The 27,180-nt window shown below is 39.4% G+C and overlaps 1 protein-coding gene across 1 annotated transcript; it reads right to left on the reverse strand.

Annotated features, from left to right (window-relative positions):
• Positions 1-2,157: 2,157 nt before the first annotated feature.
• Positions 2,158-26,836, reverse strand: LOC135466278 (delta-1-pyrroline-5-carboxylate synthase-like). Its single transcript, XM_064743691.1, has 15 exons — positions 26,616-26,836; positions 20,019-20,372; positions 19,059-19,202; positions 15,099-15,203; positions 14,195-14,347; positions 12,892-13,104; positions 11,593-11,755; positions 11,196-11,339; positions 9,931-10,148; positions 6,476-6,613; positions 5,459-5,654; positions 4,900-5,021; positions 3,678-3,864; positions 2,925-3,020; positions 2,158-2,327 (listed from the first exon to the last, which is right to left on the reverse strand). The coding sequence occupies exons 2-15, from the start codon at positions 20,355-20,357 to the stop codon at positions 2,158-2,160; spliced, it is 2,388 nt and encodes a 795-aa protein (XP_064599761.1). The 5' UTR covers positions 20,358-20,372; positions 26,616-26,836.
• Between the last annotated feature and the right edge of the window lie 344 nt (positions 26,837-27,180).

Raw genomic sequence — 27,180 nt, forward strand, 5'->3', positions numbered from 1 at the left:
CGGCCGTATGTGGGAGGGGTCTGTCAGCATCCTGCGGATGGCCATGGATTTCCCTGGGGCTCTGCCTGATTTCCACCCACCATAAAGCTGGCCGCCCTCGTATGAGTCAAATATTCTTGAGTACGGCGTAAAACATTAATCCAATCTGGCCGAAGTGTTTATGTCAGAACATTTCAGCTGACTGATAAATGAGGACATTGGTTAACATTTTCTGTCACTGACAAAAAGTGTCGTCTTACGGTGCTTTATTCTGTTCATTCATCTTGATAGAAACACCTAAATCAAGGAGTTTGATCAACTGTTGGTTAACTTAGAAAAGCTTTCCAAATAACTTTATAATAATATGTTTTAATTATACCTCCAGTTTCATTTAGAGTTGCCACAATATGGCTGAGATATTGCCGAAGTGGCATTAAGCCAAAATCATTCATTCATTCATTCAGAGATAGATATCATGGACACTTGAATATTATGAACTGTCAATTTCAAAGGTATGTGTCCTCTTTAAATTTCAGTAACTGAAACATTCTTCTCTTTTGAAGTCAGTAGTTCTCCCAATTCATTTGTATGTTTCAGTGAGGTCTAAAAAGGGGAGATGTAATGGTATACATGCATATGTAACAGTATGTACTGAGTCAAGGGGAATAACTCTTGCAAGCTTGTACCAAGTAGTAATCAGTATCAAACTTTCCCCCACCTACATGTACACATAGGTCGATCTTTGATGTGCTCAGGTCACATAACAGAGCATACATCAGAAGAACATTGGTCTTTGTTGGTAATTCCAATCCCAATATTCAGTGGACTGCGAAACCATGTCAAATTCTCCACTGGTAAAACATGTACCATCATTCATGGAATATCCCATTCGTGTTTGACAAAGCACACGGGAATGTATTTGTCTCATCGATGGTGGCCGGTATTGTGAATGAAAACAGATCATCTTATCGCCTAGTCTCTACGCACTTTTCAAGGACCTAATGCAATATAATAACAAGACAGTGTGATAGTTGGCATATGGTAACATGTAACCAATGAAATATGGCCTCTTGTCAATTTACCTCAGTTAAGGTTTAATCCTAGCCATACCTGTAAATGCATAAAGAGTAGCAAATTACATGCCCCCGAGCACCATGGTTTAAGCAGAATTAGGTTAAGAAAAACTGCAGTGATGTTAACTACAATTTATTAAATGTCAGCTGTCTAGAGTTTCTCACAATGTGGGAAATGTTGTCGTCACATTTAACATACAATAACTTTAAAACAATGCAATGGGACCAGGCCTTGGGTATATCTTTCAGAATATTTGTTGCAAAACTGATTTACTGAAATAATCTTCATAATTACGTATGGGTAATTATAAATTAACTCATGCCATGGTATTTGGAAAAGCCCACAGTGGTTACTGCACGAAATTGCAGGACTTCTCAATACATGATCCCTGCAGGTCTTCCTGGCAGGACGTCATCCAGGCAGGCTTCCTCGGCCAATAAAATAGGTTGACAGTCCAAATTAAAATCATTTTTTTTTTTAACTTTTTAATATAATATTTTTTTAAATGCAGTTCACAGACTAACTTAGCAGAAATTTTGTGTCTAGGTAACATTTAGGGTGAAAATAAAAGTCATTGGGGATCTCCTTTAAACGTCATACTTATTTATTATGTACACTGATTCAACAATTCTTCTGCACACCACAGCATACGTCATTTAGGCACACTTACTTGGTAATCATCTCTCATACTGTTTATTTGTCTATATTAAACTTAAATCTTAAGTACAGTAAAAAGTACTTCGCATTAGTATTAATATGTCAGGACTTGTCTACTGGCAGAGTCTGGTGTGTACAATGGAGTCTTCCCTCAGAGAAGGTAATACTAATGTGTGTGGCACAGCACTGAAAGGATTTGTGTACTGGCAGAGTCTGGTGTGCACACTGGAGTCTCCCCTCAGAGAAGGTAATACTAATCTTTGTGGTGAGTGATGTCAGGATTTGTCTCATGGCAGAGTATGGTGTGCACACTGGAGTCTCCCCTCAGAGAAGAGAGCATTAATCTGCGTGGCACAGCGTTGTCAGGACTTGTCTACTGGCATAGTCTGGTGTGCACACTGGAGTCTTCCTCAGAGAGGGCAACACTAATCTTTGTGGTGAGCGTTGTCAGGATTTGTCTACTGGCAGAGTCTGGTGTGCATACTGGAGTCTCCCTTCAGAGAAGTCAGCCACGGTTTGGCCTGACCCCTGAAGAATCCACTTGGTGGTTAACAGTCCCTCCACACCCACTGGGCCTCGGGCATGGATGCGGGATGTGCTGATGCCTACCTCAGCTCCTACAATAGAACCACAGATTTGTCAGACTATCAAACAACACTTCAAATCTACCATCAACATAATCCCAACATAGTTTTGGGCTGTACATAAGAAATAATAGTTACGGAAATCAAATTTTTTTTTTGTTTCTACAACAACTGTGTGTTCAATCCTGCCACAAGTAAAAGCTATCATGCTGTTTTGGAGACAATACAAAAGTAGACGTGTCTTATTCAACTGACTGACCGGAGGGCAGTAACACACTTTTGTGGAAATCTTACAAAAGCCATGGGATTGTGGATAAGCCTGTCACTTCACCCACAATTTACATGGACGATAGTTGACGCTTTTCTTAAAAAGCATTCCAATGAAAAAATTCATCAAGTACTTTCAAGACAGATGATTTAGGGTCCTATATCTGCACGTAACTAGTGAGAACATTTGCTTTAAATTGAGAAATACAAAGTAAAGACACAGGCCTTCCCACAATCTGTTATGCCTAATTCATCTACATGTAGTCGTAAAGTCCTGCGACTCTTGTGAAATTTCTGTGGAAGAGAATTAGCTTATTCAAGTAATGAACAGTTGTGATTTGTATCTGGGTATGGCCCACTTACCAAGACCAAACCTGTAGCCATCTGAAAACCTGGTGCTTGCGTTATGAAACACACATGCGCTGTCCACAATCCTCATGAAGGTTTGCGCTGTGACAACTGTGGGGAAGAAAATGAGACACTCATTCCACATACCCTTTAACTGTAAAATTTACAAATGTATGGCTTACACCTTCTTGCTGCTTTTCTGCTTCATAACTCTGAGATTAAACAAGATTTTTTCATATTTTTCTTAATTGGTGTCTTAAGTTGTACTCAGGTGACAGGTTTCAGGGGGAATGAGTCCCCATGCATACCTGACCAGCATATTGGCCATATCCAACCCAGCTAGAGATGCACTCAAAGACATAACCTCAGCTGTCATGGGCTAGCTGTCTTTTTATACAGCACCTTAAACATCATGGACAAAGAGGGCCCGTTACAAAAGAGGTAAAGGTTTGGAGAGCACAAAATCAGATAACTACAGAACGATCCCTTTTCCAATCCGACAGAACAGCATTCCTTGCCAATGTTCCCTTCGACTAAAATAACTGCTTTACTTATAACATGTTAAATTTTGTTAGCCTTTATTCCACACACAATGCATTCAAGTATGAGTTAAGTGCGCATATGAGGTGAGGCGATGTGTATATTTATTTATTTATTTGATGGCCATCATTATGGTGAGAGAAAACTGGGCAGAGCCCAGAGGAAACCCACAACCATCCGCAGGTTGACGATGTGTACAAGGAATGTACGTATTTGTGTGTACAGTACCGTTGTCTGTGACGATGGCGTCTGTGTGGGAACTTCCGTGGAAGTTGATGTGGTCAATGGCCTCCTCCACACTCTCCACCACCTCCATGGTACACTCCAGACCCCCGTACTCACGCCTCATGCTAGTGGCCGGGGGTGGCCCAAACTTAAGGTGCTGGGTAAGGCGAGGGCCAGCGTGGATCTGAACCTACAGACAGATCAGTATGGTTACAGTTTAGACAGGGCCGTCCTAAATTTACTCTCATGTTAACAGGTGTGTCTTTAGGAGTAAGATGTGGTTCGGTGGGATTTGCTAATAGCATGTTTCTTATGGTCTTTTTATTTAAATCTATTCCAAGATAATTTACAAATCCTGGCAACAGACAGTATAAATTCTACCTGAACTTTTATCATGTGCTTTACACTGACTTGCCTAAAAAATATTTACCACCACCATGAAATAATCTACATACTGCTTGCTCCAATAGGTGAGGTCCCACTTCACACAACGTTTGCAAAGATGATAGTTGCCCCTTGTGATCTTAAACTTATTCTGACACCTATTTAAAATGCACCCCATTGTAAAAAAAATCACTTTGTAAATAAGTAGGAGGTGACAGTAGTTGTCATGGAAAAAGGGAGGTAATTCAGAGCAGGCCTATTTTTTTCTCTCTTGCAAAGACCAATAAATCCATCTCATCAAAATCAATCTACATTTTGTCCACTGATAAAATATTTACTTCACTCTTGGTAAACGCTGCAGTAAAAAGTTTACATTATAATTATTGTGGTTAGTTCATTAGGTTTAGGAAACTTATGAGCCTGGGGGAAAAAAACGGCCAATCTTTGGCAAGTTACAGTAAGACTTTTCCACGTGTGACATACAGATAAGTGCACCATATTGGCGGAAGGCAAGTGATCTTCAACAAATGTTAGATTAGGCAATCTGTCACAAAACTGTCAATCACTTATTGTCACCAGATACCATTAGTAGTGGTATGGGAGAATCTATACAAATTCCAAGGCAGGATTTGAACCTGCACCTTGTGTGTCAGAGCAATTGTAAATTGTAATTTATCAAATGTAGCAAGAATCAAATATATAACAGGCAAGTGGAAAAATCGTATTAATTGGAGGAAAACACGGCAGGCAGACTAAATCTCCAGACCACCGTCCTCTTCAATTCTTACATAGCTTCAGCAATCCTCTACACTCTGCCTAAACTGTTCATGTGAAGACTTACATTTTGATCTCTCAGCGTATCACATATGTCATCAAATGCTGCTGTCCCCAGCAGAGATTTATGAATCAGGAGGGTTTCCATCGCATTACAAGCAGCTGGATAATCGCACTTGGAGTCACGCACTGAAATAAACCCCAATTTAACTGTACAACAATTTTTTCAACATTTTCAGTCTATCAAACCAAATAGTACTGACTCTCCATGAATTGTTGCAATATATAGATAATAAACATAGTTACTGAATTATGAATCATAATAACGTTACAGATACATAACGAGTAAGGATATTACCGTCGAGAAATCATGACAAAGCACGGGGGATATTCCGTGACACTTCTGGCTGAAATCTAGATGGCACTATACACCTTAAATTTATTTATTTTATTTCTTTGATTGTTGTTTTTACGCCATACTTAAGAATATTTTATTTATACAACAGCAGCCAGCATTATGGTGGGAGCAAACTAGGCAGACCAGGGGAGAAACCAACGACCATCCGCACAGGCAGATTGGTGACGGACCTTCCCACACACAAACCTACACAGTTAGGGCTACAGACCTATTCTGACAGCCATGTCTGGGTCAGCATCCTCGTCCACGTATACGTGACAAATCCCCTCACTGTGACCCAGCACGGGGATACCCTTACTCTCCTGCTGAATCTTCTTCACCAGCTGGCTGGAGCCACGAGGGATGACCAGATCTATGTAACCCTCTAGCTGTAACAAGTCTTCAATGTCTTCTCTCTTATTTATCTACAAATAACATGTATCACTAGTTAGATGATGATGTAAAATACTTACAGTTTTAAAGGGATAACACATTGTCACTAACTGGACGGTGGGAGAGATACGGAAGTCCAGTCTATGCATAGCCTAAGCTTAAGTTCAAGTATTGTGCATTTATTCAAGTGTGACCAAGACCGTAGGTTTTAAATCCTATTTCCAATGTCAGCAAGGATAGAATCGCTGTACGTGTATACGTGTCTGCGCATGAATGTCTTTCGGGGGGCCTCCGTGGCTCAGTTGGTTAGCGCGTTAGGGCAGCGTAATGAGCCAGGAGCCTCTCACCAATGCGGTTCTGTGACTTCAAATCCAGCTCATTTTGGCCTCCTCACCGGCTGTACATGGGAAGGTTTGCCAGCAACCTGCAGATGGCTGTGGGTTTCCCCCGGGCGCTGCCTCGTTTCCACCCACCATAATGCTAGCCACCGTCGTATGAGTGAAATATTCTTGAGTACGGCGTAAAACACCAATCAAATAAATAAATGAATAAATGTATTTCTCGATTTTCTGCACACTCTTTCACTTGATCAACTTCACACTGTATTGCAGGGAACTCAATATAGTGCACTGTTGAGTATTTGAAAATATGTGTACTGTTGTACCCAGCACTCCCTCTCTTGGATAGGAGGGAATACCGTGCTCCCTCTGAAAATATAATTATCTGCAGCACTGTTCATGTACGAAAAATTACATGAAATTATATTTTATGTATAGGTAATAATTTATATGAAATGCTATTGAAAGAAAGTAATGGTCTGAGATAGGTGTGTGTAATACTAATAAAATCATACCAGTCCAATAGTAGTTCTGGGAACGTAGATTTCCAGCGCATCCTGCACCAGGGTGGCCAGCATCTTGTTGCTATGTGACGCCTCTTTCCCACCCTTCAGGAGGAGACCATTACCCGTGGCAATTGCCAGGGCTGCCACCTGGATGAGTCACAATAAAAACTACATTTGACACAATGTGGCTGGTGTATTCTCAGAGAATCATAAACTAACATAGATAACATTGAAGAAAAACATGTAAGAGATAAACTCTTGAAAAATGTACACCAAGACTTCTTAGAAATCGAAGCAAATTATTCTTGAACACGAGTGGATGTATTCTCTGCTCCCATTACAGGACAACTGTCATATAAAGTTAAAAATTCTTCAGTCTAAAAACACTAAATTATTTGGCTATTTAACTGGTGTTTAGCCGTAATCATGATCGTCAGATAAACACTTTGGTGGCCATTTTAGCTGAGTGAAAGAAGCCAGTACCTAGAGGAAACCGGAGTGCCTAGAGGAAACCAGACTGCCCAGAGGAAACCAGAGTGCCTAATGGAAACCAACAGCCTTTACCAGATACCTGGCAACCCATTTACCTACAGCTGCTGCTGAACCAGAAACGGCTAAGGGGCAGATAGCCTGTGGCAAGTCTTCTGTAATCACATTTGATAACCTCTATACACCACTATACAAAGCTAGTAGATAGAGGGATTGGCCATGTTTCCAGCTTAGCTTCCACAGTGATTGCTTCCAGTCATTACACCACTATACAAAGTCAAACAACATAGCATATGCTAGTAGATAGAGGGATTGGCCATGTTTCCAGCTTAGCTTCCACAGTGATTGCTTCCAGTCATTACACCACTATACAAAGTCAAACAACATAGCATATGCTAGTAGATAGAGGGATTGGCCATGTTTCCAGCTTAGCTTCCACAGTGATTGCTTCCAGTCATTACAATCATTAACCTGGAACTCAATCCTGTTACCAGTGCAGTCCTCAAAGTGTCAAAGCTGTACATGACAACAAAATGTTTCTCACGTTTTTAAGCAATTCTGAATTCATGCTCATTTCATTCTGTGGGAATAATATACACCATAATGCCGCAATTAACTTAAACAAAACCGATGTTAAAACCCAATAAGACAGCATCTGAACTTTGCAAACCGCCATTTTCAAATCCTTTGCCTCCTAATGCTTGGGCAGACTCGGCTACTCTTTAAGATTATGTTCATTTTTTTTTACAATAGTTGCTAACAGTTCCTTCTGCTCATTATTAAAACAAATGTTAAGACTTCCAAGCAAGGCCAATTTCAGGGCTTCACAAAAAGTAGAATTTTATCAGTCTACAGGTTTACAAGTCAAAAGGTTGAAGAAATAGGGTAGTGGACAATAGTCCTTTTATACTTGCTTTGTTTACACCCCTAATTGAGAGCATTGACTTTGTTCTCGGGGACAGAACCATTAATCTGTGTAATATCAGCACCCCTGATCCACTCAAACATGACACTGCTTCTTGCTTTGGCGGCAAAAGATACAGCTGTATCATTTTCTTTAACAACAGGAGACTCCTTTCACTATAGTCATTAAGACATTAACAATTTCTTGATGTGGTGCCTGTAGGTACACCCGTACATCACACAAAAAGGGTCCACTATTTCAGCACCAGGCCACAGGCCCTGTTGAAATGAATCAAGTATTTTCAAGCCTGATTTCAACTTTTCACATCATTATGACATGTCAGCCTTCTAAAGGTGAGAACGCTTTCTATTTACATTGTACTATCTTACTTACTACCTACCTATAATAAAATAAGGAATACATGGAAAATCAATAAAGATTAAATCATGGATTAGTGTACTCCTGCTTTTTTCTTTATATCCTTACTGTCGAACACCATCATGCGTAAGGAAACTCTCTTATAACACCTACAGAACAGTATACAGAGGTTGAAAAAACCACTGCCACCCTAACCAGGAAGAGTGAAATTGAGTTGGCGGGTGTTGGGATAAGAAAGTCCAGAGGGCCAGCTTAAATTTAACATCAAACAAATGAAGAATTAGGTATTAAATATCTACACAAACTCCCCGGTAACCGCCCACCTTAATGATGGCCACTGTCATATAAGTGAAATATTCTTGTGTACGGCGTAAAACACCAATCAAATAAATAAATCTACACAAACTCAGGTGATTTAGGGTATGGCGGGTGAACAAAGCAGGAGTTCAGTGGCCTTTAGCTTATTCAATGTTCAATATGCCAGTCAAAGTGAAAACGAAAGGAGAGAAGATACATATACATGTACCAACAGGTGTTGGCTTCCAAAAGAATGTCTCTAAGAAACATACTATCCCATTGGCTGTGTTGCCTGTATCCTATAGGGGCTGATAAAACCCGACACAATTCAACAATTCAACCGATACTAATGAGAAGATGGCAACACAGTGCTATGAACACAGTGCTATGTACTGTAGATCAAAGCAACATGCAATATTAACTTTTATCCACATGGTGCTTATTTCTATATGGAAGGGCCTGTAATATTCAGGAAGGGCCTATAATTCAGGAAGAGCCTGTAATTCAGGAAGAGCCTGTAATTCAAGAAGGGCCTGTAATATTCATGGAAGGGCCTGTAACATTCGGGAAGGGCCTGTAATATTCTGGAATAGCCTGTAACATTCAGAAAGTGTCATTTGATTTTCAAGTCAACTGGAACTGGAACTTTGATTTGTGGGTGAGGCTTATTTTTAGCCCTGAGCATAAACAGAAATCAGCAAAATAAGAATGAATGATTGCTTGGGTTTTAACATCGCACTTAATAATTTTTCAGTCATACATCTTGCCCAATATTAAAAATTCACAGCTGATGTCTTGGCTACAATCCTCTAGTACATGTGCTCATATTCATGTCATCAGTAACCAGTCATATTTGAACAAAACACTGTATATCAAAGCAACATGCAATATTAACTTTTATCCACATGGTGCTTATTTCTATATGGAAGGGCCTGTAATATTCAGGAAGGGCCTATAATTCAGGAAGAGCCTGTAATTCAGGAAGAGCCTGTAATTCAAGAAGGGCCTGTAATATTCAGGAAGGGCCTGTAACATTCGGGAAGGGCCTGTAATATTCTGGAATAGCCTGTAACATTCAGAAAGTGTCATTTGATTTTCAAGTCAACTGGAACTGGAACTTTGATTTGTGGGTGAGGCTTATTTTTAGCCCTGAGCATAAACAGAAATCAGCAAAATAAGAATGAATGATTGCTTGGGTTTTAACATCGCACTTAATAATTTTTCAGTCATGTGACGCCGAGGAGTCATTAGTTGTGTGTACATATTATTGTGCCTTTTTGTGGCAGGGCGAGTTCATGACCTGACCCAGTTTTGATCCCATGTCACAAAATGTCAGCAAAATAAATCAATCTGCCAATAAGAACATTTATTCTATCTTCCTCTGACCTACACATACCTGTGGTAGACAATCCGGCCTGGATTCAAAGATGACCAACAGCATGCCAATTGGAACAGTCACCTGACAGAGTTCCATACCCGAGGCCAGCTTAGTGCGCTGCAAAACACGGCCTACGTTCTGGTGAGAACTGACAGCTATCTGCTTCAAACCCTCGGCCAGCGTCTCCAGTTTGGCCTCCGTCAGCTTCAGGCGTGATAGCAAGTTCATATCCAAACCTGACAAATACATTTCATACAAGTCATACAGTCACCTCTTGATCAGAACTGCTACAGGTGAATAACGCAGACCAGCACTTAACAGTGGTCATCTTTTTGTGATTTTAATCTCAGCACCCTAATTCCTCAACCTTTTCACGTAAGAAAGAGCAAGTATCAATACAATTTATGCACCTACTGTAATCCTTTGATCATTTCACAAGGTTGCAAGGTGTTTTATTCAAGTAAATTCTGAGGGCATTATTCTATGTTTGTTTATTTATTTGATAGGTATTTTACACCGTACTCAAGAATATTTCACTTATACGACGGCAGCCAGGATTATGGTGGGTGGAAACCGAGCAGAGCCCGGGGAAAACCCACGATCATCCGCAGGTTGCTGGGATGCAACCTTCCCACGTACGGCCGGAGAGGAAGTCAGCATGAGCTGGACTTGAACTCACAGCGACAACATTGGTGAGGGACTCCTGGGTCATTATGCTGCGCTAGCGCGCTAACCAACTGAGCCACGGAGGCCCCATTTTTCTATGTAGATAGAGGCTTTGAGGTATCTAGCCACACCTCATGAAGTATTTGACAAACTTCCCACCCCTTTGCAGTACACACAGTTATTTCATCCAGACACAGTCATTCAACACAAACATGTCAACCAACCTCTTCCCTAGCCGTTGAACCTCAGCAATACAACAGACTGCTTCCTTAATTGTCTAAGGACCAGCTTCTGCTAATACACAACGCCTGTCTTTTTGGATGGTCTTTTAATCAATGCCATAATCTCAGGACCATTTGCAAGATATAACAAGTAGCACTGTGAAGCATATGGATCAATTCTACAAATCCATTGAGTCAAAGTCAAAATTTAAAATATGATTTTGAAGACACTATAAATTACCCGTGTCTTCTTTAAAACCCCTGACACTCTCCAATAAGGTTATCCAGAGGGAGGCCGGGAGATCACAGACTGACAGTTCATAGAAAAGGTAAAATACAACAAGCACTGCGGTGTTTTAATTTCAGTCAGAAATGGCTATGTGGAGTTAAGGATACCTTGTACATAGGCATTCTCCAAATCCTTGGTATTGGCTGCTAGGATCTCATCTTTTCTCTGTAGCAGGCTGTTAGCCAGTCTGTCAATAATCTCTGCTCTTTGGGCAGGGTCTAGGGCCTGCAAGTCACGACCACCATCACGGGCTGCGGTCAGCAATAAGACAAAAAAACACATAAACAGAGACGTAAATGTAAGTACTGTGCAAAAAAGGAACTGCCATAAAGACATCATCTTGCCATATTATCCATGTCACATAACAAAACTTTCATCAAAACATATATTTGTTTCTACATGTATATATTAAACTTTATAACCAGAAACAATCTGAAAGAACATCAGAAAGCTGAAGAAAATCAAAACACTTTTCACTCCATAAAAAATCTTGAAAATCTTCACCCAGCATGGCTTGATCCTCAACTGATGCTGTAGTTGTTTTGACATCGGTGAAGAATGTGCCCACTTTGCGACCATGATGGATGTTAAGGATAGCGTTGTCCTCCATCCCGTTACAGATCACCACAGACGTCCCGTGCTTCATGGCCCACTCAGCAGCTCGTACCTAAAACAACAATGTACTGTTAGCAGCGATATCTGCCTCCTTAATTTTGCTCATGTAAACAAAGCAAGATGATATCTCATGTAACTCAAATACGTTCTGTAAACTCTGATTAAGGAAAAAAATCAATGTACATTTGTAAAGTTTAAGTCTCCGTCCGTATGTGGGAAGGTTTGCTAGCAGGCTGCGGATGGTCATGGGTTTCCCCCAGGCTCTGCTCGGTTTCCTTCCACCATAATGCTGGCCGCCATCGCATAGGTAAAATATCCTTTAGTGCGGCGTAAAACACCGATCAAATAAATAAATAAATAAATGTAAAGTTTAAGTACTCTGACGAAAGCTCATAAAGTCTTCAACACTGTCCTTGTCCGACCAATTGTCGGTATGGGACATAGAGAAGTCAGTACTGGCCCAGTCACCTCATACCATAGAGATGTCAGTATGGGACTTAGGGAAGTCAGTACTGGCCCAGTCACCTCATACCGTAGAGATGTTGGTATGGGACTTAGGGAAGTCAGTACTGGCCCAGTCACCTCATACTGTAGAGATATTGGTATGGGACTTAGGGAAGTCAGTACTGGCCCTGTCACCTATTACTGAAGAGATGTCGGTAGTTGACTTAGGGAAGTCAGTACTGGCCCAGTTACCGCATACTGTAGAGATGTCGGTATGGGACTTAGGGAAGTCAGGACTGCCCAGCCACCTCATGCTGTAGAGATGTCGGTAAGGAACAGGGAAGTCAGGACTGGCCCAGTCACCTCATGCTGTAGAGATGTCGATATGGGACTTAGGGAAGTCAGGACTGGCCCAGTCACCTGATGCTGTAGAGATGTTGGTATGGGACTTAGGGAAGTCAGGACTGGCTCAGTCACCTCATACCGTAGAGATGTCGGTGTGGGACTTAGGGAAGTCAGGACTGGCCCAGTCACCTCATGCTGTAGAGATGTTAGTATGGGACTTAGGGAAGTCAGGACTGGTACAGTCACCTCATACCGTAGAGATGTCGGTATGGGACTTACGGAAGTCAGTCCTGGCCCTGTCACTTCATACCGTAGAGATGTCGGTGTGGGACTTAGGGAAGTCAGTACTGTCCCAGTCACCTCATACCTCAATCAGCTTACCCATCACTAAAAATGTACCTTTGACTCCATGCCTCCGGTGCCTACCCGCGACTTGTCACCAAACACTACCCCGTTAGTGACTGGAGAGTAGGTGTGCATGAGGCGTGAGCCATCCATTCCGGGTGGCTTGGTGTATAGGCCATTCACGTCAGACATGATGATCAGAAGATCAGCCTCCATTTCCACGGCAATGCGAGCAGCCAAACTGTCATTGTCCTTCAGACTGATTACCTGCAAAAGAGGAGAGATTTGTTTTTTCTGTTTTGATGATATGATTTATTGATATTAAATCTTGCACACATTTCATTTCACTACTATTAATAGATTTCTACTGTATATGCATCAACAGATATATCCATGTAATTTGTACTGACGTTTTTTACGACAAAATAAGTATGTTTGTCGAATAAAAATACGGGTATTTTGGGGGGAGAAACACAACGGCAGACAAAAAAGAAAAACTCACTCATTTTAATAAAATATCATTAATGTACGTTATGAACAATTTAATACACATAAACAATGTTCTCGCAGTCCCTATGACAATTTCATGGACATAAACGATGTTCTGGCAGTCCCTATGACAATTTCATACACATAAACAATGTTCTGGCAGTCCCTACGACAATTTCATACACATAAACAACGTTCTGGCAGTCCCAATGACAATTTCATAGATATAAACCTAGTTTTGGCAGTCCCTATGACAATTTCATACACATAAACAATGTTCTGGCAGTCCCTATGACAATTTCATACACATAAACCTAGTTCTGGCAGTCCCTATGACAATTTCATACACATAAACAATGTTCTGGCAGTCCCTACGACAATTCCATACACATAAACCTAGTTCTGGCAGTCCCTATGACAATTTCACATACATAAAATCAACATACAATCAAAAACAAGATTAGCATTTCAGAGATTATATTGGAGTCAAAATTAGCCTGAAGCTAAAACATTTAACAATCCAAATTGCTTATTCTCTACAGGCCTGAAAGAGGTTTTTTCAGCTAAGCAGCGTAAGTAGAAAATTTACACATGCCAGTGGAATAATAAATTTAAATCCATAAAATTCAGTTCCTCTCAAAGACAGCAGGACTTAGGACGGTGTTCTAAACAAGCCCACTTCTCACCAAAAATTTGTACAGAACCCAAAACCTGTCGGCAATGGTTTGAAATCATGGCTTAGCATTTTTCCTTTATTTATTTATATTTTTTAATGAAATATCATCTCTGTTTACAGGTTACAATATTTTGGTTGAACAGTTGATTCTTAAGATAAAATGATAGGTATAGGCAAAGATGGAAAACATACCCCTTGTAAATCTTTATCAACCTCTGGTGGAGGGGCAACAACATCGTTAGCGTTAACGATGGGTACAATTTTAAGTTTCAGCAGCTCTGACAATGTACCTCGCAGGTTTTCTCTGCACATGTCGTTGTAAAAATCAGGCTTGGTGACTAGGACCTGGAATTTTGAAACCAAGTATATACATTGAAATGAAAGTTCTTTTCAGCATATAGAAATTATAGCATCAAATAGCAACAGGCTATACAACTGGACATACACATGTACCACAATTTATCCTGCTCCAGACAAAATAGTCCACCTTCCATTGGAAAACAACGGTCAAGTGGGGTAAAGACATTCTCGAAGCCTGTCGATGACATCAAATGTGTCTTGTGAGTAGGCTATCTCCCTTTGTTGGGTTATGTTATGGTAACATTGCTGAAGCTGTTCACCCATACATCTGTCTTCTGCACTGAATTTATGGGTCTTTGCAGGATAAATTCTGAACACGGTTACTCAGTGATAGGATATGCAAATATATATCCTATCACTGAGTAACCATGTAACTAAAATTATATTATATTTATACATGTATGCCAGATAACTACAAACTTTAAGGATGCAGCAACCTGTTGAGATGAGACATTATCACCTGTAAACAGTAACATCGTTAGCATTAAAAAAGGTGTTAAATCCTGTGTAGTATTTATTCAACATTATGTTGATTTAAGACAATATCATTGATGTCCGCCCTCTGGAATTACATATAGTCTCATTGCAACATTTTAACAGCCTGTTGCTTCTAGTTTTGAGACATGTATATGACAATGTGTACTTCCAGCCATTCAGGTAACAAACTACATATAACGAGTTACACGTATGTTATATATGTAGTGTAGCACTGTAAAGTCAATACTGAAAACTTCACCTGAGCTGTCCGGACTCCATACTGTGTAAACATAGCATCATAAAGGGACATCAATCCGCTCTGCCCTGCTGCTGCACAGGCCCGAGGCTCTATCGCCGGGGGTCCCTGATAACATACATGTAGTAAACATTAGGTAATATGCATCACGAACATAACTCCTGCTTTAACTGGAAAACACAAAAGTCTGATTTATATATGCAACAATTTCATTGAATCTTCATAGTTCTTTTAATGAAAATAAGACTGTAGCATGTACACTGTAGTAAAGGCATAGATGGCACACCTTGAAAACCCCCGGGAGTAAGGGCACAGATGGCATACCTTCAGAACACCCTGTAGTAAAGGCACAGATGACATACCTTGAGACCCCTCCCCCCTCCTAGTAGTAAAGGCACAGATGGCATACCTTGATAACCCCCTGGAGTAAAGGCACAGATGGCATACCTTCACACCCCCTTACCCCCAGTAGTAAAGGCATAGATGGCACACCTTGATGACCCCTTGTAGTAAAGGCACAGATGGCATACCTTCAGAGCCCCTGTAGTAAAGGCACAGATGGCATAACTTCAGAGCCCCTGTAGTAAAGGCACAGATGGCATACCTTGAGACCCCCCTCCCAGTAGTAAAGGCACAGATGGCATAATCTGAGACCTTCCCTCCCAACGTCTCTCCCAATTAGTAAAGGCACAGATTGCATACCTTGAGAACCCCTCTGTAGTGAAGGCACAGATGGCATACCTTCAAACCCTCCCTCCCCTCCCTCTAGTAAAGTCACAAATGGCACACTACGTTTAACTCCCATACTGACTGCTTCTAAATATTAAAATATTTAGATTGCATTTTGATCAGACTATGATGCTGTTGGTCAAAAAATTTTGGTTGATTGGTATATCACAAGCATCGAAAATCATTAGCGTCAAACATTCTTGTTCCAAAAAAAAAAAAAACAATCAAAAACAACAAGCATATTCAGGAATAGAATATACCTGGTCATTCATGCTATAAGGAGGCATTAGTTCTAAAACGAAAGCACAAGAAGCTTTTGGTCACTGATTTCCTTCACGACTCATAACTTTGGTCGGCAGTAGAAAAATATGAAGCAGATCCAACATGGAAACCCTTCCAGAAATTTCATCTGGCGATAAGCTTGCACTAGCTTGTGATAAGCTAATATTTCCTTTCTTGAGGTTGCAAGCTAACATTTCTGGCCAGGAAGCTTGCAGATTGAGGCGCAAGGTAACAACATCTCGCAGTAGGTATCATGCGCAAGCATGCATGCATGAGATGTTAGTTTGCAGGGAAATTTTGCAAACCTGCAAAAACAGTGGCAACCTTGCAATATGAACCTTAAGTTTCCAGGTAGGTTTGCAAGCTTGCGGTTAGATGGTGCAAGTTTGCAAAGTATAATGCTAGGGGTCAAAGATAGCTTGGGGTCTGAACCGCAAACTTGCGAGAACTTGTTAATAGGTTGCTAGAAGTTGTTACCTTGCAGAAAAAATGGTACAATGAAAAGAAACAAACTATCGGCTAGATACATTTTTATGCAGATAAAATAGCCTCAAATTCTAACACCCAAGTTTACAAATTTACTTTATGTGTTTAGAATTTCACATCTTTCTAATGAAAGTCAGAATTGTGGATATATATTTTATAGGGATCACAGCTTTTATTTATTCAGTGAGAAACATTTCGGTGTAGGTACTAATACTGTGACCAAGCACAATGATCAACTGGTGAGAACAATTGCTATTATAAGACAGGCCTATTAAGTTGTTGATTTCAACATATGAACAACGAAAGAAACATACAACAGAATGACAATATTGACAAAAGAAGGTTACATTGTTGATTAAGCAAGTGAACAATAGATGAAACACAACAGATGAATCATACATCAGATAAACAATGGGCATTATCAACTATAGATAAAGGTGTGTGAGTGGATGGCTGCTAGTCTAGGGTCTGTCTACTGAGATGCGATCACTGTAGAGAAGGGGAATTAGAAAATCAAATGTCTTGTTTAATGTGTGGCTTTGATCGGAGTATTTCAATGGCTACCGTTAGCTTTCTTGTAGTAATGTGGTTATATTGGTTTCAAGGGTCTGACACTTGACCAGTCAATCATATGGTGGAGATTTAACTTCATATGGTCTCAGAAGGAAAACCAATAATACCAACACCACTACAAGAAAACTGATAAAAGCCACTGAAATATGCCAGTCAAAACCACACACTGGATTTCTAATCCCTCCCTGCCTACAGTGACTACCAGTCATCCTGACTCACACCTTTGCCCATAGTTGTCAATGTCTATTCTTTATCAGATGTATGTTTCACACATTGTTCATCTGAATAATCTTCAATGTACCTTCTCTTGCCAATCTAGTGTATGTTTCACCTATTGATTATTTGCTTAGTCAACAATGTACCCTCTCTTGTCAATCTGTTGTATGTTTCTTCTATTGTTCACCTCTTGAAATCAACAACTTAGCCCTCTCCCATTAAGGTGACCCATTAGTGTCACCCACTGAAGACTCTCATGGGAGCAGAAAATATTGTCTGAGACTGTCAAGTGCCTCTGAAGTTTCTCATGGCAGCAGAAAAATTGTCTAAGATTGTCAAGTGAGTTTGAAGTTTCTCATGGCAGCAGAAAAATTGTCTAAGATTGTCAAGTGAGTTTGGAGTTTCTCATGGCAGCAGAAAAATTGTCTAAGATTGTCAAGTGCCTCTGAAGCTTCTCATGGCAGCAGAAAAATTGTCTAAGATTGTCAAGTGAGTTTGAAGCTTCTCATGGCAGCAGAAAAATTGTCTAAGATTGTCAAGTGAGTTTGAAGCTTCTCATGGCAGCAGAAAATTGTCTAAGATTGTCAAGTGCCTTTGATCCTTCTCATGGCAGCAGAAAAATTGTCTGAGATTGTCAAGTGAGTTTGAAGTTTCTCATGGCAGCAGAAAAATTGTCTAAGATTGTCAAGTGAGTTTGAAGTTTCTCATGGCAGCAGAAAAATTGTCTAAGATTGTCAAGTGAGTTTGAAGCTTCTCATGGCAGCAGAAAAATTGTCTAAGATTGTCAAGTGAGTTTGAAGCTTCTCATGGCAGCAGAAAAATTGTCTAAGATTGTCAAGTGCCTTTGATCCTTCTCATGGCAGCAGAAAAATTGTCTGAGATTGTCAAGTGAGTTTGAAGTTTCTCATGGCAGCAGAAAAATTGTCTGAGATTGTCAAGTGAGTTTGAAGTTTCTCATGGCAGCAGAAAAATTGTCTAAGATTGTCAAGTGCCTCTGAAGCTTCTCATGGCAGCAGAAAAATTGTCTAAGATTGTCAAGTGAGTTTGAAGTTTCTCATGGCAGCAGAAAAATTGTCTAAGATTGTCAAGTGCCTCTGAAGATTCTCATGGCAGCAGAAAAATTGTCTGAGATTGTCAAGTGAGTTTGAAGTTTCTCATGGCAGCAGAAAAAGCGTCTAAGATTGTGAAGTGCCTCTGAAGCTTCTCGTGGCAGCAGAAAAATCGTTCAAGATTGTGAAGGGTCTCTGCAGCTTTTCATGGCAGCAGAAACATTGAAAAAAGCAGAAAACATATATTCTTTCTTCTTTCCAATGAATGTTATAATGGTACTGAATTGCGCTGGAGTCTCAGACTGAGGCAAGGTCATGTTATATAGCCTGTATGTAAAGGTGATAAACTAAGATGGTGTAAATACATGTCACTTTTTTTCGTTATCAAGTCTCCACTCCTGGTGTTGAAACTTACAATATACAGTTTTCCTGTCTGATATCATTCTAACTTTCAAACAAAAAAAAAACCAAAACACTTTTGAGATTATTAAAACTCAAATCCGCAAAAATAAGCAACTTTGACAAAATTTGGGGGGGTTTACTATAGTCTGCTTCATGTCAGTGACCCAGTAATCATTCTGCCATTGAAGGTATATACTCTTAATTTATAAAGAGGGTAGGTGTTTACCCGGAGGCTGCTTTCCCGGGGGGACAGGGTCTGTCTCATACTCATGGACATCATGATCTCATGTTGAAGTTTCTGTTTGCCAAACGCCACAGCCCCACTGGTCACCATCAGTGTGTCTTTCCCCTGGTTCTGCAGCTCAGACACCTGTAACCACAGACATCAACATAACCATTAGAAATCTGTAATAAATGACACTAAGCAGAAATTGCACACCAATACATCATTACAAACAAGGTTTCTGTTGAAATATGTATTGTTTTTTTTTAATTAATCTGATCTTGACAAGAGTCATGTTTACTGAACACAGTTGAAGCTTATCATTGAGTAATCATACATGTAAGTACCACAGGTTATCAAAATATGGTACTATTAGGTCACATATTGTGATATAAAACTATTCAACATCAATTTGGCATCTACATATCAGTCAGATAAGTTGATTTATTGTTACCAACCATTTCTTTAATCGTTACTGGTACTTCAGCCAAGACACTCGGCATTATCACAGACAGTTTTTACCGAAACCCACATCATGCTGGGCTAACTTGAGGACAAGAAGTCCACAGTGCCTGGCTTGAGACCTTGGTTGAGCTGAGAGAGAATACTTGCCTTATATGAACTGCTAATTAGTCATTTTCAATTTAATTGTAAGGGTGTGCAACTTAATTGTCTCAGAAAGACATTACAAACTGTTGATGTTGTTGTTGTCGTTAGCTACTGACTCCTTAGAACTCTTTTGAAAATGAAGGCAAGAAAAGTTATTGACAAGAACATTGTCCGGCACGTGTGTCCATGACTCTGTTGTTACACAGAAAAAGGATCCAATGCACGAGCCTATAAACTTCTCCTGTTTAGCTAATGCGGTAGTTTATCCAAGGCACATTCACCAATCAGAAGCCTAGAATTCTCTCTGAATTGTGATAAGTAATGTCTTGTCAAGGTTATCTGACATTGACCCACCTGCTCCACTATGGAAGCCAGTCTGCCCAAAGCTAAGCCACATTCATCTTCCCTAGTGATCACAGCACTTCCCAGTTTGACGACAATCCTCTTTGCTTTGGACAAATCACTCCTGGACGTGAATGGACCCTTTTTGGTTGATGAGGTAAAGAACTGCCTGTCAGGTTGATAGTGGCCCAGTGTAGGTGACATGTGCACATGTCTGACATGATCTGTGCTCACTGTTGGTCTGTGTGGACCATAATTTGATGTTGATTTTGTTCTTCTGGTGCAGCCAAGGCTTGTGACTGGATGAGTTGTCCCAGAACAGACCAATCGTAGCCTGGGAGTCAGACTCATCTTTAAAGTTCACTCCTACAAAAAAGAATGTGTTTAGCTACAATAAACCACCAATGATGAATATCAAGAGACCAGTCTGACTTGGAGTTCATTTATTGTTTGATTGATGTTTTTTTGGCTGTAATGGGGAATACCTAGATACTTCCTTTAAAATGACTTCAGGTTTTATAAGGGTGGAGAAAACAGGGAGAAGCCAGTGCCCTGATCTTGTCAGCTGCCAACAAACTTTCTGAATTAGTCATGAACAAATCAGAAGGAGCTGTGAGCTTGAGGTGAAGGTCGAGTTGACTTCCCGCAGAACCCTTTATACCACTCTGCCCTGAATTTTTGATGCCAATGTCATATAACCACAAAATCGTACTGGACCATTTTACCATCCCATCAAAATGTGATGATTCAGGTCAAATAAACGTGTAGCCAAGAGCTAACTGAGATTTGACAGCTACAAAAAGCTTTTAATAAATGGTCGGGCAGAGGTAGTCTACCTGACTACAGAAACTCTTGTCTTAAGTGCAGCCAATGGTGGGTTCATGGGGTTATGGCGCTCTCTCTGATGACCACCAAATTCAGGTGTATTTGACCTAGAGCCTGTAAAGGTGATGCCAATGCTACATTGTAGGGAAAGTCATACTATAATTATACATCTGCAATTTTAACGGCATTATGATGGAAAGTAGATCACACAATTCCATCCACTAGCCTATTGAATCCTCTTCATCCCATATTTCTACAGTCATATGTAAAGGATATACCACCACTTCAGTTTTGATGACGTCATTTTCACTCTTTATTGCCTTGAGGAATCCACTGATGATGCTCACACATCTCTATGATTATTGCTAATGAAAACTGTGTCACTTCCTTTTATGAGGATATCAATTCCAGTCAGTTAAAATGGCAATTCATCATTTTATATGTTGTTTTATTAATACCCAATAGTGTCTGTAAATTATTTTCGTTCCAGCCTTTTACTTCATTCACCTATAGCCAGGGCTACATTTGGGCACTTTTTCAGAATATTTTCAATCCAATTAAAATCGCTATGCAAATTAAGTCATCCATTAGACTGAACACACTTGTTTGTCACACCATGCTTGGTACAAATTTTTTTTTTATTAATTTTTGCTTTTCTTGCGAATTTTAATGCTTTTACTTCTTCATTATACTGCCCCCTTTCTACTTTCTAATCACCACCTATGGTTAAAAAAAAAAAAATTAACGACCAGTGGATTAGAACTTGTACATATTAAAAAAAGAAATGAAAAATAAATATCAGGAAATTTAAGTTATGGTAAACAGTACGTTTCTAATATCGTCCAGATCTCAGTGAGGCAATATCTTTGTAAACCTCAGTCCAATGTTAATATCCCTACCAGCAATTCTCAGCACCCACACCTTGGACATATGGGTTGTGTTGTATGTTGTTTAGTATCAACGTTATACAGATTCCTATATAGTAAAGGCCTAAAGGTAACATGAAAACCCGCATTTGAGGTTCGACGGGTGCAACTCTATGTCCCGGTGGATATTCCATGCATTGTGTGTCGACTCCATTTTCTTATTCCTTGACTGTGCACCAGATCAAATTGTCATTTGCAACCAAACTAAGCATCACAGGGATACAAAGAAGATCAAAGTTGCAATAAGCAGCAAAACTGCATCAGGAAGCATATGTAATATAGTCTATACTGCACTGTAATTATTAAATTTTATCTTAATTCTTTTATCGGTTTGACTGGTGAATATCGAAAAAAAATGAAAAACTTATAACAAAGAATTCATCATAGGAACAAAATAATACCACTTTCGTGGTCACAAGGTTAAACTACATCAGGTAGTATACTTAAATTCAAAAAACTTTGTAATGTAACAACATAAATGGAAAGTGTGCATTTTCCTAGTGACCGATACGCTGTATGCCAGTACACAATTTAGCGTGTGCAAATGTAGTAGATTTGTCTTGAACAATTTTTGAAGGCCTGCAAGTCCTGTGTTTCTAACATGGTTCCTCAAGTTTCAGCATATACACATACTGTACAAATATAGCCCTTTTACATTCGCCATTCATGACAATACTAAGCATCACAGAAAAACTAAGAAGAGCAATTTCGTGATCAGGACAACAAACAAAGGCGAGATATTCAGAATTTTCAAATTCAAAATTTTTGTTTCACCTGTCATCACTCCTGCCGTATCTTCTAAAACCTAATTTGCTACATGTGCTAAATTTGAAGCCAATCGAGGCTACAGGTTCTGGAAAAAATGTTTGAAGTCTCAAATGTTGGACACATGCCTCAAAGAAACTTGCTGGATACAACATTTCTGGGGTTAGACTCTGTAGGTCCTTTATTCATTGTACTGGTAACAGTGATAAAAAACATGAAGAAAGTGAGAAAAAATGCAATAAAACAGAAAGAGAATATGTTGTATTTGACCCTCGACTTCCAGGTATTGGTCCCAGATAATAGGTCTAGAACTAAGACCTGCATAAATGTGTCTTTGATCTTCTGCTTAGAGCCAAACACAAAAGACAGAAAGAATACACTGTTGCACGGTTGAATGCGTTCCCATAGTATAAAACTCCAGTAATTAGTTTCATCAAGGTTAAGTAGCTGAGAAACTTTCGAACAGTTTTGAAAACTTTTGGTGCTAATTTAATGAAAATTACATAGCACAGGTAAAAACTAAGTGAAGAATGGAAATCAGCAGCCTGAAATACATCAGAGTAGGTCAAGCTTATGCTAAATTCAAAAATTTTTATGACATCATAGTTTTGACCAACGGTGACCTTCAAAAGTAATTTTAACACCTTTTGCAATTTAAATGTACCTAGGGTGAGCCTACAAGAACGTAACATTTTAAAACAATTGGTTCATTAGTTCTTGAGATGAAGACGTTCACAAAACCAAAAATGGCATCAAACAGGTTGGATGAAAACCGGATAAAATGTCTATGACTATTAGCAACACCAAAGTTTGCATAAAATGCAAAAAAAAAAAGAGTCCAGAAAAATAACATAATAATCAGACTGTCATTATTATTAAGCATGTAGATGCTCAAATGATATAAAAGATTGTCGCAATACTTCAGTTAACAGGAGTTGCATGGACAAAATCTTTGTAAATGAAAATCCATCATTGCAGTACCTGAATGGGAGTAATTATGAAAAATATGGGCAATAATAATTATAAAAATAATTACCCGATTATAATTAGTGGTAATTGTATTAGGTTTCATAGAAATAGGTTCAGTACTTGAGGAGAAGTTGCATGGACAAAATCTGAATACATGGACAAAATCTGAATACATGAATACATGGACAAAATCTGAATACATGGACAAAATCTGAATACATTGAAAAGCACTACTACCTAAAGTCCTACATGAAGGTAATTATGAAAATAATTATCTGATAGCCATTAAACTTAAGCATCCAGAAGTTCAAGATGTACGGAAAGTTTCATCAACATCAGCCCAGTAGAGATACATGGACAAAACCAGGTTTGACGGACAGACAGGGTGATTCCAGTATACCCCTCCTCTCGCCAGCTTCATTGAGGGGCATATAAATAATGCAGTCGTATTATAATGTAGTTTTTAGAAAGTCAACATTCCTTGTCACATACGTTTTTTTCCAAATGCCCTGTAATCATTTAGCTATGTACAAAATCTTCCACTGAATCTGCATACAGAGTGCACAATCTAAATATAGATGGACCATGGTAGATGTGCATCCACTCGAACAAATCTTTAAAACAATCTGATTTAAATTAAGATATGCAACTGTAGGCCTACCCCTTAATGGTCATGCACCACATAAACGTTTGCCCTATAATCAGTTGGAGGTACATGTATATAACAACAACAAAATGACCCAACAAAAATGCCCGGAAAGGTAAAGGCTTTATCAACTGTGAGCCTATTGAGGAAATGAGGAAGGCCACTGACTTGGACTGTTAACAATTTCAACAACAACTCACTACATGAAAGGTGGAGTCAGCAGAATGGGATACGTGTGCTAACAGAAAACATATGCATACATGAACAAGATAGCAAATACATACATATGCACTGAAAATAAAAAGTGACTGTGTTCAAGACTTTTTTTTTCATAGCTGCAATCTATTAGCTTAACACTGACCATTCACAATTACCAGAGATGTTTCATGAATCCTTTGAGTGCATATTGACAATTAATAGATGTTAAGGTGAAATGCACAGCCTTAACAATCCAAAACCATTTTGTTATTACACAAGACAATCAAAGGCTATAATTCTCATGTTAGACCCCCTTTAATGAGAGTGCAAAACTCTTGTTCTGTGACAAAAATATCAAATGAAATGTTGACAGATATCACTTGCCAGCTGTAACAGAACAACTTATCATGACAAGGTTAATTTCACTCCATCATTCCATCCAGCGATTGTGAAGTCATGATGTCAAGGAAAGGTTAAACATACATTAAACATGCATTTTTGCCATCAGTTTTGATACTCATTTGAACTAAAGAACAAAATACAAAAAGAATACACTGCTCATTACCATTCCCACAGCACACTGCAGTGACATATTTCATGCAGTCTTACGCAAAGACTACATGTTAAATTTTGTTAAGTTTTTGGACGACTATGTGAAAACCACACCTTAAACAGGAAAAATTCTTTGAAATTCATAATCATAAAGCCAAGGAAGTGTGAGAATTTTTTTCGTTCAATCCAATTATGCAGTTTTTACAGCTGATCTACTTTTCCGCTATTTTCATTGGCCAGCCCAAACCTAATTTACATACTGAAAGCATTCATATTAAGAAGTTTTAACTGACACCCAACTATGGTCATGTGTGCCAAATTTGAAGAAAATCGGTTGGGTGGTTCTAGAGAAGAAGATTCGTAAAGGGTTTTCATACAAATCCAATATGTCTGGCATGCGACTTAGGGTGACACATGTTGGACATGAACTACCATATGATATATAGGTAAGTATGCAGATTTGGTCTAGCGGTTTTCTCTGTAACTGGCGCATCATTGTGTTAATAATTCTGACGATTTCAAGGGGTTATGGCCAAAAAGTTCAGCTGCTAATAAGCATTTAATCAAACAGTACATACACATACACTGAAGAGTTTTATTTATACATGTTACCAGTTCCTAGCATCCACACATTCGGTAATTCCTATCCAGCATTATGATACAAGCCTTGGTAACATGCAGGCATGGCTTCTTAAAAAAAAAAAGCTGCTTCATTGCCTTGTTGAAAATAGGGCCAATACAGCATTGAATTTTGCTGGTGAAATAAGGCCAATACAGCATTGAGTCTTGCTGGTGAAATAGGGTCAATACAGCATTAAGTTTTGCTGGTGGATGACTTTTGATGTACATAAATGCCACATTGATCATCTGACTAATTAATATGCATGCTTTTCAATACCTGTAAATGTTGAGTTACACTGCCTGATTTTGCAAATTACAAAATTTCAGATACCAATCTCTTATCTCAAGATTAAAATATCTAGCTGATAAACTTACATAGCGCTATTTATTTATATATTCGACTGGAATTTTACACAGTACCCGACACATAGGCTGAAAGTGTGGGAGTACCAGCCAGCAACAACCAACACCACCCATCCCACACCTGTCCACCCCCGGCTTTCTGTACCACTGCTCAGTCACTAAGCTGCAGTGTGGGTTGAGCATATTTTTAATATATGCCTTGCATAATGCAAACCAACCAGCGATCCATCATTTTATTTTTCAGTCACATGGTGCCCATACCATATCAATTATTTATTTATTTATTTGAGTGGTGTTTTATGCTGTACTTAAGGATATTTCACTTAAACAACAGCGGCCACCATTATGGTGGGAGGAAACTGGACATGGGTGGGAGGAAACTGGGCATGGCTTGCCGGAAACCCACGACCATCCACAGGCTGCTGGCAGACCTTCCCTATCAATTAAAATGTAGCAGAATTAACCTTCTGAAAGTTAGAAATAAGGCTTTTTAGAAGATATTTCACGTCGTGACACGGCTTGGAGTATAGGTATTTACAAAATAGTCAGGGTAAACACACGCACGGCACAGACAGCATATGTTAGAGGCTATGCATAAGGAACAAGATATGATGCAACCAAAACTGTATTTTAGAATTTAAATGTTTTCTACTGAAATATACTAATCTGCATCTCTCAACTGCGAAAGACGAAATTCTGTTGCAGAAAGTTCATATAATTTTACGTGAAAAGAAAGAGATTTACCAACGTCGCCGCCGATTAGATGTATACTAGAGTCAACTTGAACTTCCCTCCTTCCGCTGTAGTTTTACTTGTTATGCCTCAGTTAGTTTGACTTACAGCAGTCTATGACCTGCCACGCTGTCACATCGATCCCGTTATGACCGACTCAGCTGTTTACAGATATGTAGGTCTACCCTACATGAGGTCTTTCCAGATGATGCAAGGCTATCATTTCAATCATACCGTCGTCACCCGCCACGGAAACAAGCCGTTCCGCTCAGCGCATGTCACCTCTTTCGCGGCCACACACAGTTTAGGTCTGACACGTGTCTGCTGTTTACCTTCCGCGCAGCATACTTTATGCTACTATTATTGATACTGATACGGTATTAAAAAATCGTATCTCAAATCTGCTACTTCTGTTTAAATTACTGCCTGTTCCACTTTATCCATGCATTTATCCAAAACCTGATTATATCGAAATACATGTGAAATATTCAAGCACATCTGGGCCCACAGTTTCTATGTTTTGCTGTAGCAGTTAGTTCAAATTTTGTTCACTTATTCTTTAGCGCAGAACAATGTA

The sequence above is a fragment of the Liolophura sinensis genome, chromosome 6, assembly GCF_032854445.1.
Source record: "Liolophura sinensis isolate JHLJ2023 chromosome 6, CUHK_Ljap_v2, whole genome shotgun sequence".
NCBI lineage: Eukaryota > Metazoa > Mollusca > Polyplacophora > Chitonida > Chitonidae > Liolophura > Liolophura sinensis.